Source organism: Phyllostomus discolor, chromosome 5, assembly GCF_004126475.2.
Source record: "Phyllostomus discolor isolate MPI-MPIP mPhyDis1 chromosome 5, mPhyDis1.pri.v3, whole genome shotgun sequence".
Classification (NCBI taxonomy): domain Eukaryota; kingdom Metazoa; phylum Chordata; class Mammalia; order Chiroptera; family Phyllostomidae; genus Phyllostomus; species Phyllostomus discolor.
This window is the reverse complement of record NC_040907.2, coordinates 163,348,935-163,365,988: the sequence shown is the minus strand read 5'-3', so window position 1 is coordinate 163,365,988 and position 17,054 is coordinate 163,348,935. Positions and strand designations below refer to the sequence as shown.

General features: G+C 39.9%; 1 protein-coding gene across 1 annotated transcript in view; it reads left to right on the top strand.

Moving 5' to 3' along the window:
- The first annotated feature begins 1,331 nt into the window (after nt 1-1,331).
- The window catches only part of CCDC186 (coiled-coil domain containing 186), a 41,206-nt gene continuing 25,483 nt past the window's right edge, over nt 1,332-17,054 (top strand). The window contains exons 1-3 of the mRNA XM_028513528.2: nt 1,332-1,552; nt 10,449-11,147; nt 16,176-16,302. Of these exons, the coding sequence (XP_028369329.1) occupies nt 10,510-11,147; nt 16,176-16,302 (765 nt within the window). The 5' untranslated portion in view covers nt 1,332-1,552; nt 10,449-10,509. The remainder of the gene's footprint in view (nt 1,553-10,448; nt 11,148-16,175; nt 16,303-17,054) is intronic.

Genomic DNA, 17,054 nt, shown 5'->3' with positions numbered 1-17,054 from the left:
TGGAGGGTGGTGCCAATTTCCCGTTTAAAAGGAAAGAGGAAGAGAGTTACATAACTTTTTTTTAACATGATTTCTTTATTTTCTCTCTTTCCCTCCCTCTCTTTATTTTGCCAGCAGTTAGTAACAAAGCTGAACAAAATGGTAGGAACTTGGGTTGCTGAACTGAACTCAAGCGGTTCACTGCTTGGTATAATCTATTCGGAAAACAAACAAACAAACAAACAGGACAACCATCACAAAGTCGTTTTATTTGCTAGCAGCAAGTAAAGGAACTGGGATTCGTATACAAGGCTGTGCCTGCTCAAAGGAAGGCTTAGCCGTTCCTTACATATACTATTTCATCAACCACATATTAATTTCTTCTTTGCAGTTGCCTACTTTCATCTAGTTGAGCTCCTATCAGCTCATCCTGTTTACAACTACATCTATAAAAACTGCGCTATATTTGAACATTTAGCAAGAAATGACATTTAGCACTGTCCAGACCTTGAGATCTATGTCCTATCATAACAGTTTTGCTTGACAAACACGTGTATTGACCACTGTCAGAATTCACTATTTTCACTCATGAGTTGTGCATAAGAAGCCCTAAACCAGAAAAACATTACTTCACCGGCCAGAGTAGGTTTGCGACATCTCCACAAACTGGAACTGCTCACCTGACTCCTTCAGACCTAAATAGGCCACTGTATTTCACACACTTCCCCCAAAGCCAATCACTTTTTTGTTGCTAGTTATCCAGCAACTCCTGCATGTCAAAACCCATGCTGCCTGCTGGGATACCTGGAGCTCAAGCAGCTTACAGTCGGTGCCAGACGCGAACGCACCAGCAGTTTATTATCAAACAATGGTAGAAGGTGCCGCGCTGTGCACAGGAACGTGGTGTCACGGAAACCCCCAGAGAACCGACAGAGAAGGAATTGTCAGAAGGACAGCTAGGCTACTCCTGATGACTCCGCCTACGTCAGGTGTAAGGTTTGCGCATCACAGCTGGGAAGTCGGAATTTCGAATTCTCTTTTATTGCTTTATGCTTCTGACTAATACAAGGGAGGGCCAAGGGCGAGGAGTATCACATCCAATGGGCGCATCCTACAGGAAGAAGTAATTCGCTCGGCTCCTTAGGAACGCGAGAGGTAGGACGGGACTAGATACGGCACAACCGGCTTCACCGGGCGTGGGTGCCCTGAAAGCCAGGTTGGCGACTCTGGGACCGAAGGCGGCGCTTGGCCGGCCGCCCCCTGCAGGCAGGTTACATTGGCCCCCAAGAGCGCGTGTCACACCGGCCGCACCGCGCTGATTGGCTCCCCCAGGGAGCCCCGCCCCCTCAGCTGTAGCAGGGCCGGTTTCAGCATCGCCGCCATCTTTGTTGATGTGTCAGCTCAGCGGGGCTTTGGGGAAGCTGCAGGCGGGGAGAGTGCGGTGTCCGCCCTTTTTCCCACCGCCGGCCCCCGCAGCTCCTCGTCTGCTGCACCCCGCAATGGAGAAGTTGGTCCGTAAGCTGGAGCTCTGCCGGCCGCGTTAGGGGGACGGCGTGAGGCTCGCAAAAGTGGGGTGAGTGCCCAAGGGGCGCCCGGGGCAGACCGGGGAGTCGTGGTGGCGGTGCGGCGGGGCTGCCCCTCTTGCACGCAGTCCTGCAAATTCCCGGGTTGGCCCCGGCTGATAGAAGGCGGGCTCTGGGGGACGGAGTTTGTGGTCCCTCTTCCTCTCTCCCTCTGGCCCTCGGTCCCGGGCTGCCAGGGTCACGCGGTTAGAGGGGTTGTCGGGGGTCCTGGGGCCCGCGCCTCCTGAGCGGTGCTGGAGAGTGGCGGAATTTGGGCTGATTGGCCTCCCACTGCGAACTGCAGCTCAGCCCCGCCTGCTCGCCGATCTTTCAAACACTCAGTCGCCTATTTCTTTTATTGTGTGCTCAAGTTGACTGTGTTTTTGTGTGTGTGTGTTTTATGTTTACTGTTGTGGCCACTTTCTGCGCTCTTCTGAACACTGCCATTACTGTGATTTTAAGTAACTCAGAGACAGTTCTTTGGGGTTGTGACCATGAGAGATGTGGTCTTCGTTTTTATGTTGCCTTTCTTCCAAAGATATCAAGACATGTGATAAACCTTGGCTGGTAAGGAGGATATTTCACATTTGTGTTTCTACCCAACGTGTAAAAAAAAATGGTAAAGCTCCTTCAACAGGTCCCGTAGTAGCAATCCTGGGGAACAGTGCAGGTGTGGTTATTGCTCAGCTGTTAACACTTTAGTAAGTTCAGCTAATAGTCACGTCTTGATTTTGTTTTGAGGAGAGAGGCCGGTCTTCGGAGTCGTAACATGAGTGTTAGAAACTGCCTCTTCTACTTGATAGTCTACTTAGCTTGGGAATAAGATAGTCCAGTAAAGATACGCCACACTGTCCCAGGCATTTCGGCAGTTTTCTCTGTGCTTGTGTCATGTTTCCTTGATACCCAGCTTTTTTATTTCTCCCAAAATGGTAGGGCCGGAGTTTTCCCCAGGAAAATGTGCGGTCAGTGGAACAGTGTTTCAAGAGATGTGCTGGTAGTCATTCAAGGGGGGTGGGGGGTGGGGAAGGTCTATTAAGTGTCTAGGTATGCTAGTGGGTGTAGCCTTCCCAGCTGCCAACTACACCTTCATATTTGCAGTGTTGATCTTGTGGGAAAGATTAAGGTTCTAAAGACATTGAGAGTGAAACTGAAGTATCTGCTTGTGTATCAAGTTTACTGTTCTCTCTGTACAGCTACTTTTCGATTCTTTATTCACCATTATACAAGTAGAAAACAGTGATGATTGGCTACGTTCTTTTTTTCCCTTTATGATCTTTTCATGTTGTTTAAAATTCAGTGATGGTTTTGGGTAATTCCCAAATCTTACAGAAGTTAAAGAATTAAAACTCCTTTTTACATTGTAATAGGCAAACATGTATAATTACTGAAGAATCTACCTGGAAATTCCCTGTTTGTGTTTATATTGTTTTTATTCCCTGGAAATGTATGGATTGTGTTTATATTGATTTTATTTTTAAAGCTGTGTCTAATTCAGAATACCTGCATGTAAACTTGAAGGTTTCTTTAAATAGTGGAGATTCCAGAGATTTATTTATTGCTAACACAAAAGGACTGGTATAGCACAGTGACCCATCTGTAACCTTTTACTCATTCACCCATAAACTCATGCATTGCTCTTTGATGCTACACAATGACAGCATAGCTGATTGTTTAATGTATTTAATGTAAGAACATCTCTTTACACTACATTCTGACATCGTGGAGATAAAACAGTGCAGCATCTCACTGTTTAGGGAGAGATGATAGGGCAGAGCAGCCTTATTGATAGACTTAGAAAAATCATCTTTGCTTTTGAAAAATAACTAGTATTCTGCTCTAGTTTTTCAAATCTATCAAATAGTTTCATGTTAAGGAATCCTTAGTCGTAAGTTCTGTTATTTTTTCTTTGAATAAAATTTAGATTTTTCTTTTATTTATCTCTAGCTTTAATTCACTAAAGCTAATTCTCAGATTTCTCATAAACATGACACTGAGCTTACAGTACTGTGAATGTTATATTTAATACTCCTTTCAGGGCAACGGTGGGAGCTTAGATAATTGAAATTTACAAGTAACCCTCTAATCTTATCATATTATTTCAGATTTGTCCTTTGACCTTTTCTCTCAGTTACTGAGATTTTAAATCTCGATTTAGGCTAAGAAGTAAACAAAAGGAAAAATATTAGGGTGAAAGGGCAACAGATACATAGTGGAAATTAAACCCAGCAGAGGAAAGTATGGGTTGGATTGTGAATGTATTTGTCATTAAGAGACGTGAACTGATAGTCTCCTGTAGGGATGTTTATGTAGTGAGTGCTAATGAGTAATTTGATTTTTTGGTAGACTGCATCCTACCAAGCCCAGGCCAAAGGTAGTTTCAAATTTAAACATTAATCAGAACTCCTTAATGTAAGTCAGACTTACAAGTCCCGCCCCACTCTTTTTTTTTTTTGGTATTAGCCTTCCTTTTTGTATAGGGAACTATAGGTCAAATTTTTTTCTTTTAATTTTCAGATTTGGGGGGGAAATGAGCAGAAAATACTTTGTTTTCTTAGACTTATTAAAATTCAAATTGTGAGCTCTATACAACTAGCTTCAAACTAAGGTTTCTATAGTAATAACTTTGTGCTTTAAAAGTTCTTATTAGAGATACATAAAATTGCAGGGACCTAAGACACCAAGCTGATAATACAGCATATAACTTGATCATGTGATACATGTTGTGGCCCCTTACCCTCTTCATCCTGGAATTTTGATGGACCATAATTTCTGTTTCTCCTGTTATTCTGTCGCAGGATTTGGTCCTATTTTTCGAGAGATCCTGCTGTATTGATTGCTTTGAGTCTTCGTAGTGTCTTTGTGTGTGTGTATGTGATATAATGCACATACTGAAAAATTCACCCTGCCCAGTAGGTGCAAAGATTAACAACCTTCTACAGGTATAATTGACCTCAGGCTCACAAAACATACATTTTAAACTGGCGACTAAAGGCAACATTTAGAGTACAGTGATTATATTTCATGTAAAGGAAATTCAACATATTAAATTTTACCCAAAAGCTTAATTAAAATCTGACTGCTTTACAAACATTTCTTTTCTTTTGATCATACTAATCTATAATTCTTTGAAGTAGGCCAGCTCAGTTTTTAATTTTAAAAGAAGAATTTGATTTGCATAAATTCACCTCCTATGAACTTTACAGTGTCAGATATTTTACCTTGTGAATCAAGGTTTTTACAGTTAAATTAAAATTCATTTACCCGGGGATTGAGATCAGACTGTTGGACTGTGGATGATTTTTTATTCAATGTATTGCTTCTGATTTTAATTGCCATATCAGAACCTTGTTAGAACTCCTCAGAAAGTTATTTATTTGATTATGCTGCTTTCAAAGTGTATTTGGAGACACTGTAAAAAGCCCTTTTGATGTATTTGTCCTTCAAAGGATGGTAAACCATTAAATTGAAAAACAGGAATGCTCTCACGGGCTTTACTTGCTTATCTTAATGTAAATTTTGTGAAAAGTATGCACTTGTAGTATTTGAGATGTAAATGGTACAGTTTATAATGTAAAAATTAGTAGTTTTTGTAAATAATATTTATACTGAACTGGGATTTTTCTGTTGGACTTAAAAAACACTTGTAAAGATAGCACTGACAGATCTTCAAATTAAAATACTAGAAACACAAAGAAAAGAGTTGACATAGAGCTTCTATGTATTGGCCCACTATATCAGAATGTAAACTCCATAAAAGAAGACTTATTTATTGCTTTGCTCCCAAAACGTAGAACAGTGCCTGCACATAATATATGCTCAATACATTTTTGGCAAATGAATTAATATCTAGTTTGGGAATGTATTCCTGACTTTGTCACGTTTGTATGAAGTCTGGTACCAAAATCTGTGTGTTGGATTCATTTGTATTTGCAATTTGTTGAATAAGCTTAAGTTTTTTGTTGTTTATACTGCTAATTTACTGGGAAAACAAAGCTGTTAAAGACAGTGTTTTCATTTATATGGCTCTTGTGTGGAAATAATTTTGTAGGAATGTGAGTTCTTCCTTAAATAAAATCCAAGGTGGATAATGGTTGGCTTTAGGCAAATAAAAAATGTTTCTTGACCAGTTGCCTACAGCTGATGAGCTCCAGTCAGAGCGAAACCAGTTCTCACCGCACTGAAACAGTTGAGAGGTGCGAACTGGTCCTGTAGTACTGGGTCAGAAACACACTGCTCTGGGCGGGGTGGGGGGGTGCTGAATTAAGAGGATTTTGTGGCTGTGCTAACTTTTAAATACAGTGTTTTCCCCTAATGAGTTGTAGTTGCTGAAAGCCAAGTAATCTATGTTATTTTCTAAAGCAAAAGATATATATTGTAATCTATCATTGAAATCACTATATCTATATGTTAATTTATACAAGCACTTATTAAAACAATCTTGTAAACAGGTGTTTAGTTTTACATCCTCCCTCTTTAATCTACTTCTAGATTGTTCCATCCTCAGTAGCTTTGATGGCAACCCTCCCTCCCCCAACCCCCAAATCTTGGACAGCAGCCAAATTGGCCTAGATCAGCATTGCCAAGTGGAGGCCAGTGAGACTCACCTGTTTTTCCCCTAGTTGACCATGGACATGGTCAAGCTCATTGTATCGTTATTCCATCTTTGGTGATGGCTTTGTACGTATATGTACATGCATCTTTATTAACCCCTCTCCTTTTTTGTTTGCCTCCACTTTCGGTTAAGCATCAGAAAACAAAGTTTGAAAGCTAACTGGTTATCAGATGCCATTTTATATGAAGACTTTTTCAAAGGTCATGGCATAGTACTGAGCAATAGTATAGGAAGTACTTGTCTTTTGAGGTTACACTAAGCGTTCTGTAATTTATAGGAGGATAATAGTAAAATGTCTAAGCTGAGGCAATTATGAAAGCAGGTGTTTTTTTTTTAACCTAGATGAATATCTAGCAGATTGAGACAAAGTTTTGTTGTTCTCTGTGGTCTTGCACATTGTGAGTCTCATTGCAACCCAGTTCCCATCCGCTAAATGCTGTTCAGGCCCCCAGACTATCGTGCGAACCCCGTGGGTCCCACCCTCATTGAGAACTGCTGAACAGCATTCGCAAGAATGAGTGTAAATGTGGAAGAGGATATATTTGTTAGATTTATTTACCTATTTATTGTTACTGTTGTTTGAGATTTAAGAAGTGTGGATCAGTTCTGAGTGAAGTTCCTCCTCCCAGGTACACAGATCATGTAAAAGAAATGTCACAAGGAAGGCTGTGGCTCTGCTTGAGGAGGATGAATGCAATATGCTTTCATTTGTGTGAGATGATTTCTGTGCCGTGATGAGGGAAAAATGGAGGAAGATGCAGCGATCGAGTCATTCCTTTAAATGTAATTGTGCTCTGGAGAAAAGAGAGGGGAGGCCGTTCTGGCGGGAGGCGCAAAGCCATGGAAGTGTTAGCCGGTGAGTAGGCTGGTCAGGGCAGGGTCACAGTGGAGGGTAGGGAAGTACTAGGATTTTAGGGATGGGCTGAGAGATGACCTTGGAAAAGTAGGACAGCTGGTCTGCTGGAGGAATCACAACCCTGAGGTTTGGACGTGAAACGTGTGTTGTTGTTTCTCCTTCCTGGGTCTCCACTCACACCGCGTGACGTGCTCCAGTCTTCCCTCCGCTTCCCTCTGAAGTGCGGCCCCTTAATAATGTCTTGGTTTGATGCCATAACCTTTCTGCCACTTTTGATTACTAAAAAAAAAACTTATTGCAGAAATTAAAACACATTTCAGTAATTTAAAAAACAAAAATGAGCAACAAAAACCAAACACATTTTTCTCCCTGAAGACAGGTGGAGGCTTTTAGTTCCCAGTTCTTGACCTGAAGAACAGGTGTAATTCGGCTCTAAAATATGTTCCCTGTCCTTTCTCTAGCTAGGCCTTTTGGAGGGGGTGGGTGGGGGGAGAGACCAGTCCATGGGGACAGAGTTCTCATTGCCTGAACCTCTAAAGGGGGGAAGAAATAGCCCTGGCCTCACTCGAATTCATCCGGTTGCACTTGATGGCGGGGTCTGTTGGGGGGGTCTGTGTGTGGGTATATTTAGGGGCAGTGTTGTTGTTTCCTGGCCCCTTCTGCAGTTGGGGACCCACTTCATAGGGCCCTTCTATTGCCCTTCTGCAGAGCCAATGATACTGAAAATCTCCATTCCTTCTTTGGATGGGATGACACTTGCCCTAGTGCTGTCTCCAGTCACTTGTCCTTTAATTAACCTTGATCTTCCAGTTGGAGCTGTAGGAAGGAAGACAGAAGGGAGGAATGGAGTGAGGTTGAACAATTCAAGCGTCCCAGTTACAGAGTGATCAGGCCTGGATTGGGGTGCAGGTGGGGCCCGTGACAGCAGGAAGGAGGCTGTAATTGTAGGAGACGTGAAAGTGGTAGAAGAGGACGAAGGAAAGGAAGGAGTCGTGACTGAGAAAAACAGCACCATGGACAGAAGAGATTAGCTGGGGGTGATCAATTATTGGAGGTACTTACGGTTTTAGATTTAGCCATTTTGAGTGTGAGGTTATGGTGGAACATTCCATGGAAAGTCCTGTACTCAGGCGGAGATTTTAATGCAGATAGAGAGTGAAAATGAAGGTATGGATAATTCATTAACTCAAGAACGCAGGACTGAAAATGATGCGGGCATCAACTATTAGTCGTTGGTTGGAGGTGCTGGAGTGGGTGAACCGAGGGAGGGAAAACAAAGTCAAGGACTGGAACCCTGGAGAACATGACAACGGGACGAGAGGATACGACTAATGCCTTGCTTAGTGCTTTTATTTTTTTGACAAAGCTGGACACACAGTTGAGATTCATGAAGTTCTCAAATGACTGAGTTTCTTCTCACTCGCTGTGTGTATTCCGAGAGTCACAGTGCCTGTATAGACTTACTCTGTAAGCTTCCTTGCCTGCAGCCCATTACGTTTTGGTCAGCTCTGAGTTCTACTTGGGTCAGTAAAGCATGGACTGGTTACGATGTTTACAACTACGTCCTTTGTTAGCTTTTAGATTAATGTCTAAATTAAAAGTTCAAATTCAGCAGCAACACATTCTCAAGTTATATCCTAAATTGAGTTACATTAAGTTAATGGAAAGGTAATATAGGTATATAGAGAGTTTGAGAATGATTTAACTTTCTCCTAGATTTTGGAATACGGCATACTTGTGAGGTCTTAATTATGAACTTACTGCATTTATTTGTATTGTCTCAACTAAACTTGATTACAAGTGTGGACTTCGCCTTAGTTACAACATATACAGGAAAAGAATGAAAATTTCCATTTGATTACTTGGAAATATATTTTACAGTTAGGTAATTCTTAGTATTAAGGCCAATGTCAATATTAGCTGATACTTCAAAGGACAATCTAAATTAAAAGACCAAGTATTTGACAAGTAAACCGGTCTTCTTTTCCTTTCTTAGTATTAGTCTTCCTGTTTTCTGCATCCCTAGAATAATATTCCCCAAGTACTAGTTATACATGTCACACTGTGTTTTAATTCAACAAACATTTGAGAACCTACTCTGTGCTAGAAGTTCTGTAGGTTGATCAGGTGTGTACAAGTCAGTCATGATTGGCTGCTCTTAACCAGATTCACTCCGTCTGTCATCCTGAGCATCCGCCTGGCCATCTTCTCCCATGCTTCTCCCCGCCTCGGGCCACCGCCTCCGCCACAGACCAAAGCGAACATGTATCTTTCTGTTATTCAAAACTTTAATCTTTCTGCTTGGTTTTTTGTAAGTTCACCTTCCGTCTAGAGTTATTTCCTTCCTAGTTTTGCCAAAACTGTGATCCTACATTTTCACTCAACTTGAATATGACTCTAGTAATTCATCTGCTCTGTTGGGTATCTGACAAAAGAAGTTGACAGTTCCCTCTTTTTTAAATAAACATTGCTGGAATATTTTAAATTTATCTGTCCTAGGATAATTTTGAAGTTGTTATTTTCAGGAAGTAGCTGGAATAGTAACCCTCATATATAGCATACAAACGTATTATAACATGGTTGAGGTTAGTTTTGTGAACATTGCTTTTACAAAATGTAGGCGGTGCATATGGCCTCTGTTTGTGTTGCACTGAATATTTCTTATTCTCGATGAATGTGCTTGGAAACCACCACGGTACTTCCTGGATCCCGGCCTGGATGGAAAATGAGTTTCTGCCGGGGATCCTTTACACTGTAACTTTTTTTCAGTTCCGCTCTGGGTGTTTGGGCTGTAGGTGACTGTATTTTGTTATTGTTTAGTTTTCCTTCTCAGCAAATTTTTGACATCGGTAACGTGTTTTTTTTTTTTAATTGAATCTATTGGAGTCACATTGGTTAATAAAATTATGTAGGATGAAGGTGTACAGTTCTATAATACATCATCTGTATATTGTATTGTGTGTTCACCACCCCAAGTAGTATGTGTCTTGTTTTATTCCTTTGTTTTGCAACTCCTCTTCTGGTGTTTTCACTGCTGTCTGATTTTCCCAGTATTTTCGTACAGATTCTCGAGATGCTCATTTTCCTCTTGTGGAGCTGAAGGAATTCGAAACAATTCCTGGCACCAATCTTCCAGTCACTAGTCTTATCCCGTACCCACATTTTATGGGGGTAACTGAGGAATGCCAGCCTGCAGTCTGAACTGGGCTGTGTGGCTGAGCCGGAGGAGGACAGACGACGAGACTCGGCAGTGCCCCAGTGGTTGTGGCACGCTTGGACGGGGCATCCTGTTCTTTTTTTTTTTTTTTTCTTTCAAGGAATGGCTTTTAAAAGAATAGTTAGTGGCCTTCGTTATTCCACATCATGGGATATGTGCACGTAGGGGGTCTTGGTTTTCAAAAACGTTCCTTTTTAAATTTGGGTGTCTTGACTTCCTTAGATGTAAGACGAAGATCAGGAGCGGATTCGAAGGAGTGCGGCGTAAATCGGTGCTGGTCGGCATGTCGGAGCCGGAGCTCGCGGCCTCGGCCCCCGCTCCCTCCGAGGGAAGGACTGGGGAGGCGCCTGCACCGAGGGGAGGCGCCTGCCGCTCGTTTTCTGGTGACAGAGGCAGCGGCTTGGAAGACGAGTCCGAACCGTCGTCACTAACCTTGGATAAAACTTCATGTCGGGCCGACGAACACAGTAATCAGACCGAAGCACAGGAAAATTATGTACCAGATCGTGGTGGAGGTGAGAATTCCCGTGGTAAAACGGACGCATGCCTAGAACATTGTGAACAAACGGCTGATTTTCCTGGAGGAGATTTTACAAAGCAAATTTCTAAACCAAGTGAAACAGAACAGACAGTAACTCAGATACTGGCAGAATTAACATCTCCTACATTTACCGCGGCAGCTGGTCGTAAGGCTTACTCAGAAAGTCCCTATGACACAGACTGCACCAAGAAACTTATTTCAGAAATAAGGAATGTCTCAGCATCAGAGGATTTGTTGGAAGAAATAGAATCGGAGCTCTTATCTACAGATTTTGCGGAGCATCGAGTGCCAAATGGAATGAACAAGGGAGAACATGCATTGATTATGTTTGAGAAGTGCGTGCAAGATAAGTATTTGCAACAGGAACACACCATAAAGAAGTAAGTTTCTTATTCTCGTGGGTGACTTTTTCCCGTAGGGATTAAAGATGGCATTCTTTAAAGGAAGATATCATCTTGTCCACTTTTAGTTCCGCAGCAGAGCCACGCACTTTATGGTTAGTCAACAAATATGTATTTACTCAATCAAGCAAATGTCAAGTTTGTCTAGTTATTTAATTTATAAGTCTGGTTTTTTAGAATATGGTATTTTATTTTCATTATCTTAGAAATAACAGGTATGCATCAGTGTTTTTATATGGGGTGGGCACAAGGTTTACAGTTGTAATATAAATAAGTAATATAATAATAAGTAATTATACAAGAATAAACTCTGTTGTGTATTTACAACTGTAAACCTACTTTTGCCCACCTCTGTATATATTATATACCTGTGTCATACATCAGCTTATGTAAACATATGTATATAAAAAGTCAGTATTTGGAATATGATTCAGAAGTTATGTTTTGTTTTATATGTTTTAATATATAAACCTAGCAGGATATTTTATTAAATAGTATACATGTATTAAAGATCTAGAAATATTTATGAAAGACAACTCAAATTTTTCAGTTTTGAAAAAATATAGAGCATATTGTCAAAATGCTCTACAAAACTAAGTAATTCAGCTCAGGCTGATGTGGTTCAATGGACTGAGTGCCAGCCTGTGACCTGAAAGGTCACAGATTCAATTCCCAGTCAGGGCACGTGCCTGGGCACGTGCCAGATCCCCATTTGGGGGCATGCGAGAGGCAACCAGTTGATGTTTTTCTACCACATCAATGTTTTTTTCTCTTTCTCCCTCCCACTCTCTCTAAAAATAAAAATAAAATCTTTTTTAAAAATCCTAAGTATTTCAAAAGGAAATGAGAAGTCACAAAACTCAAAATAATTTTTCTAAAATCCCCATTGTAAATTCATTGGTTTAAAAAATTAAAATTGAGCTAACAGAAGAATTTATCACTCAGTAAATAATAGTATAGTTCTTTTTAGACTTCTTGTATTTGTGGGGTTAATTTTTATTTTAACGAGTTTAATTTCACTTTATCTTTTCCTAATAGTGTTATATCACCCTGTGCTTTCATTCTGGGTTCATGGAAGTGGTGCGTGTGTGGAGGTGCTGCTTTATAGCCTTTAAGAAAGGAAAACATGCCAGCCTTCCCTAAAATACAGGCTGAGTCTCTTTTTAAGACGTGACCTTGAATGGGAGGTGTGTCTGTAGAGAAAGGGGGGAGGAAGTTTACATACCAGAGGGGGATGACAGAAGAAAATGTAGCTTAATTCAAAGATTGCTGGACATGTAATTGGTCTTTAATCATAACGTGCTTTCAGTCTTGACTATTTCAGGTTATTTTGCTCACTGGATCAGCCTTTCCCAAGCCAGCTCACCTTCATTGGTTCATCCAATGAACTTTAATCTTTTAGCATCCAGGGCCCCTCTTTTTTATTATTTTTTAATTTTTATTTCAAGTTGTGATAAAATGCACAACATAAAATTTTGCCATCTTAACCATTTTAAGTATACAGTTTAGTAGTGTTAAGTATGTTACATTCACATTGTCGTGCAACTGATTTCCATTGCTTACTCATCCTGCAAATCTGAAACTCCGTGCCTGTTAAACAGCTCTTATTTCCCCCTGCTCTCTGCCCCCAGCAAACACCATTCTACAGTGGACCCTTGGGTTCGAACTATGTGGATCGTCCACTTTTACATGGATTTGTATCTAAATATATACATACAGTACTATGAATGTATTTTTTCTTTCTATGACTTTCTTAACATTTTTTCTCTAGCTTTATTGTAAGACTGCAGTACATAATACATATAAATATCTGTTATTTTACTGCTTGTGTTATTGATAAGGCTTCCAGTTGACAGCAGGCTATTAGTAAAGTTTTCGGGGAGTCAGAAGTTACACATAGATTTTGACTGCCCCGGCGGGGGGTGGATGTGTGTGCCCCATCCCCCATGTTGTTCAAGGGTCAACTAAACTTTGTTTCTAAGAGTTTGACTTCTCTTGATAACTTGATATAAGTGAAGTCACACAGTAAATTGCCTTTTTGTGACCAGCTTATTTCACTTAGCAGATGTCTTTGAGGTCCATTCATGCTGTAGCATGTGTGAGAATTTTCTTCCTTTTGAAGGCTGAACACTGTTCTGTTGTATGCGATAGGCCACATTTTGTTTATCCATTCATCCATCAGTGGACATTTGGGTCGCTTCCACCTTTTGGCTATTGTGAATAATGCTGCATTGAATATGACTGTACAAATCTGTTGAGACTCCAAGGCCCTTTTACTAGAGTACTGCCCCAGACTAATGGCTGCTGTGCCCACTCACATTGTTCCTGGAACTCTGCTATTACGAATAAACTGTATGACTTTGTACTTGAACTCAGTGTTTCTGCTGTTCTTGCCTTTTAGCGTAACTACCTCATTTTCCTGCTGTTCTTTTAGACCTTCCCTTTGAGATTATCGCTGATGCCTCTTCCCACTTTTCTTAGATCTGGACTCTTTTTTTTATGGTTTTTTTTTAAGTGTATACTCTTAAAAATTTTTTAAGATTTTATTTATTTATTTTTAGAGAGGGAAGGGAGGGAGGGAGAGAGAGAGAGAGAGAGAGAGAGAGAGGGAGAGAGAGAGAGGGAGAGAGAGAGAGAAACATCAATGTGCGGTTGCTGGGGGTTATGGCCTGCAACCCAGACATGTACCCTGGCTGGGAATCGAACCTGGGACACTTTGGTTCCCAGCCCGCACTCAATCCACTGAGCTATGCCAGCCAGGGCTAGATCTGGACTCTTAATTACTTTCATGCCTCTCTTGTAAATGATAAGATTTACTTTTAATAATAATAGCAACACACACACACTGTTAATTATGTGCCTAGCACTTTATGTATATCAACTCATAGAATCCTCACAATAACCCTATTTGGTATGAACTATTATTATTTTATAGATGAGGTACCTGAAGCACAAAGAGATTAAGCACTTGTTCAAGGTCACATTCCTATAAACGGTAAAGTTAGAATCTGGGCCCAGTTAGTCTGGTTTCAGAGGACTTTTCATGTGGTATCTGAAATGAACTAGTTACAAGTTACTAGTTTTTTACTATATATTCTGAATGTTTTCAGGTAAGTTTCATTCCTCTTTTTTACCGTGTCCTGTCTGACCAGTAGCAGCACGGCAGATGGAGCAGACACAGTCCTGGTCAGAACCCTAGAGTGGGAGGGCCCATGCCGTTGGCGAGCTCTTTTTCGTTGGTCAGGTCAACCTCTCTGAGTCAAAGGTTTTTCTTCTGTGCGAGGGGATGATACTTGCCTGATGACATTGTTTTGTGTACATTAAGGCATTATGAAAATGTCAGATATTGTCATTTTTAAATCTAGATTAATCTTTTGTTACACACATAATAATTTTAATTCCAAATGAAAAGCTTCATGACTCAGGTTAGGCCTAAAACTGCGTTTTAATTCCTTTGGCTTAAATTTTCATGAATGCATCTATATCCACATGTCTTTGTTTATTATATCCACTCTCCTATTTTCTAATACTAATATTATTTTCCAAGGTCCCAACCAGAATTCGTAATTAAGAACAGTTTGCGTATAGGGTGTGCATTTGGCATGTAAGAATAATTTTAGGGCTCGCTGCTCTTCGTTTCCCCCTCCTAAATTGTTTACTTGTGATTCTCGTGCTTCTGCAACAAATTGAGTGCACAGCTTATATAAATAATCTAAGTTAAACCATCATGACAAAAAAGGCTTGAATAAGCTTGCGTGCTACACTTTTCTCTTTCCCAAATGTCTGTAGGCCTTGCTTCCTCACTGTAGCCCTGTGGTCCTTAGAGAGGTCAACCCCAATGACCTTACCTGAAATCATAGCGCAGGTTACTTACTCTCTGTTCTTTTGCCCTCCTTCAGTTTTGTTAATAGGACTTACCTACTACCTGGCATTTTATTATGCACCTATTTGTTTTTTATTTTAATATTCTCCCTTAGAATGTGGGCAGGGACAATTTGCTGACATACTTTTAACATGCAGAATAATACAGGTACATAGTAGGTTCCCAGTAAGCATTCGTTGAATGAATAAGAGATCTTCAAAGTAGAAGATGTAAAGGCCTGGGCTGTAGAAATCAGACATGGGCTCAAATCCCAGGTCAGCCACTTACTAGCTCTATGAACTAGAACAAGTGCTAGGCTTCAGGATTTTTTTATTCATGAAAAAAGATAATTATTTACATAGATGACTATTAAATAAAATAATGCACTGAGAGCTAAACTTAAATAGTAATTGTGCAATAAATTCGAAGTAACAACTGTTGCTATTAATAATCCTAAACTATCAGCTGTTGACCTTTAGCATCTTACCTTATTGTAGGTAATTTTTAAGGTTTTATTTTACACTTTTCTAGGGGCACAAAATGAAACTTATGCTTAAGCTTTTGTTATTTTACATGGACTACTCTTTTCTAACTATTAGAGGATCATTAAAATATTTTCAAAATCTAAAGCAAGGTTCCTCGCCCTCAGCACTGTTGATGTTGGGGGGAGATCATTCCTTGGGGCTGGCCTGGACACTGTAAGATGTTCAGCAGCATCCCTGGCCTCCACCCCCAGGGAGCCACTGGCAAATGCCACCCCTGTTGTGGCAACCAGAAATGTCTTTAGACAAATGCCTGGAGGGACCAAATTTTCTGGTTCAGAACTGCTGACCTGAAGAGGTTCAGGTGCTGAAGGGGTAAGGTACATATTTGAGGTGTCCAAGGAAGTAAACTTAAAAGATTATGGGGTTCTTTCTGTATCTGAGTATATTCACTTGATTTGAAATATACAGATTTCTAGGAAAATGTTAATTGCCAGACTGGCCAGAGAAATTTTTTTCCAAGTGTAATGTGTCATTACAGAAGTGTTACTTAGAAGTGTCAATTTATTAATTATAGGTATCTATACCTAATCTGCAGACAGATTATATTCCATATCTCCTTTTTAAATTATGTTGTATTTATACTACCCTTTTCATAATTAGGTTAATTAAAGAAAATAAGAAACATCAGGAGCTCATCTTAGACATATGTTCAGAAAAAGACAATTTAAGAGAAGAACTGAAAAAAAGAACAGAAACAGAGAAGCAGCATATGAATACAATCAAAAAGGTAAAAAGATAAACTGAAATCTTTAAAAACTATACTTCAGTTTACAAAATAAATTCCTGAAAATTTGTGTATGAATAAAAGTTTTATATTTTAAATTAGAGGGTTGCTTGGTATGTAAAGGATTCTCTTGTATGAAGTTGGAATCATTATTTTTATATGATATTTGTGGTTGTATTCTATACATGGTAGAAATCTGAGAAGAAAAGACAATCTGGCAATCAAATATACCATTTTTTGCCAATTAAGAGAAGAAATAACATATACCTAAAAATGTATATGTGACATTAGAATATTTTTAAACTTAGAGTTTAATATGAACTACACTGTGAAGACTGGCCATCCTACTTCAGGTTTTATCTGGTTAATTGCCTTCCCCAGCCTTGTCTTCCCGTGTCTCTCCTTTTTCTTCATCTTCCTTCCTTTTTGGGTATATATATAGGAGTGTATATTTACCCAGAAATATCTATTTAAGTCTTCTCATTTTTTGTTTACTTTTTTAATTGTTGAGTTGTGATAGTTCTTTTTATATTATGGAGTTTAAATCTATATCTATGTGTGATTTACAAATAGCATCTTTTGTGGGTGGTGGTCTCACTTCCTTGATAGTATACACTGAAGCACAAATGTTTTAAATTTTGATGATGTCAGTTCATCTATTTATTTCTTTTATTGCTTGTGCAGTTGGCATCATATAAAAGACTCCATTGCCAAATCTAAGGCCATGAAGATGATCGTGTTTTTTCTCTTAAGAG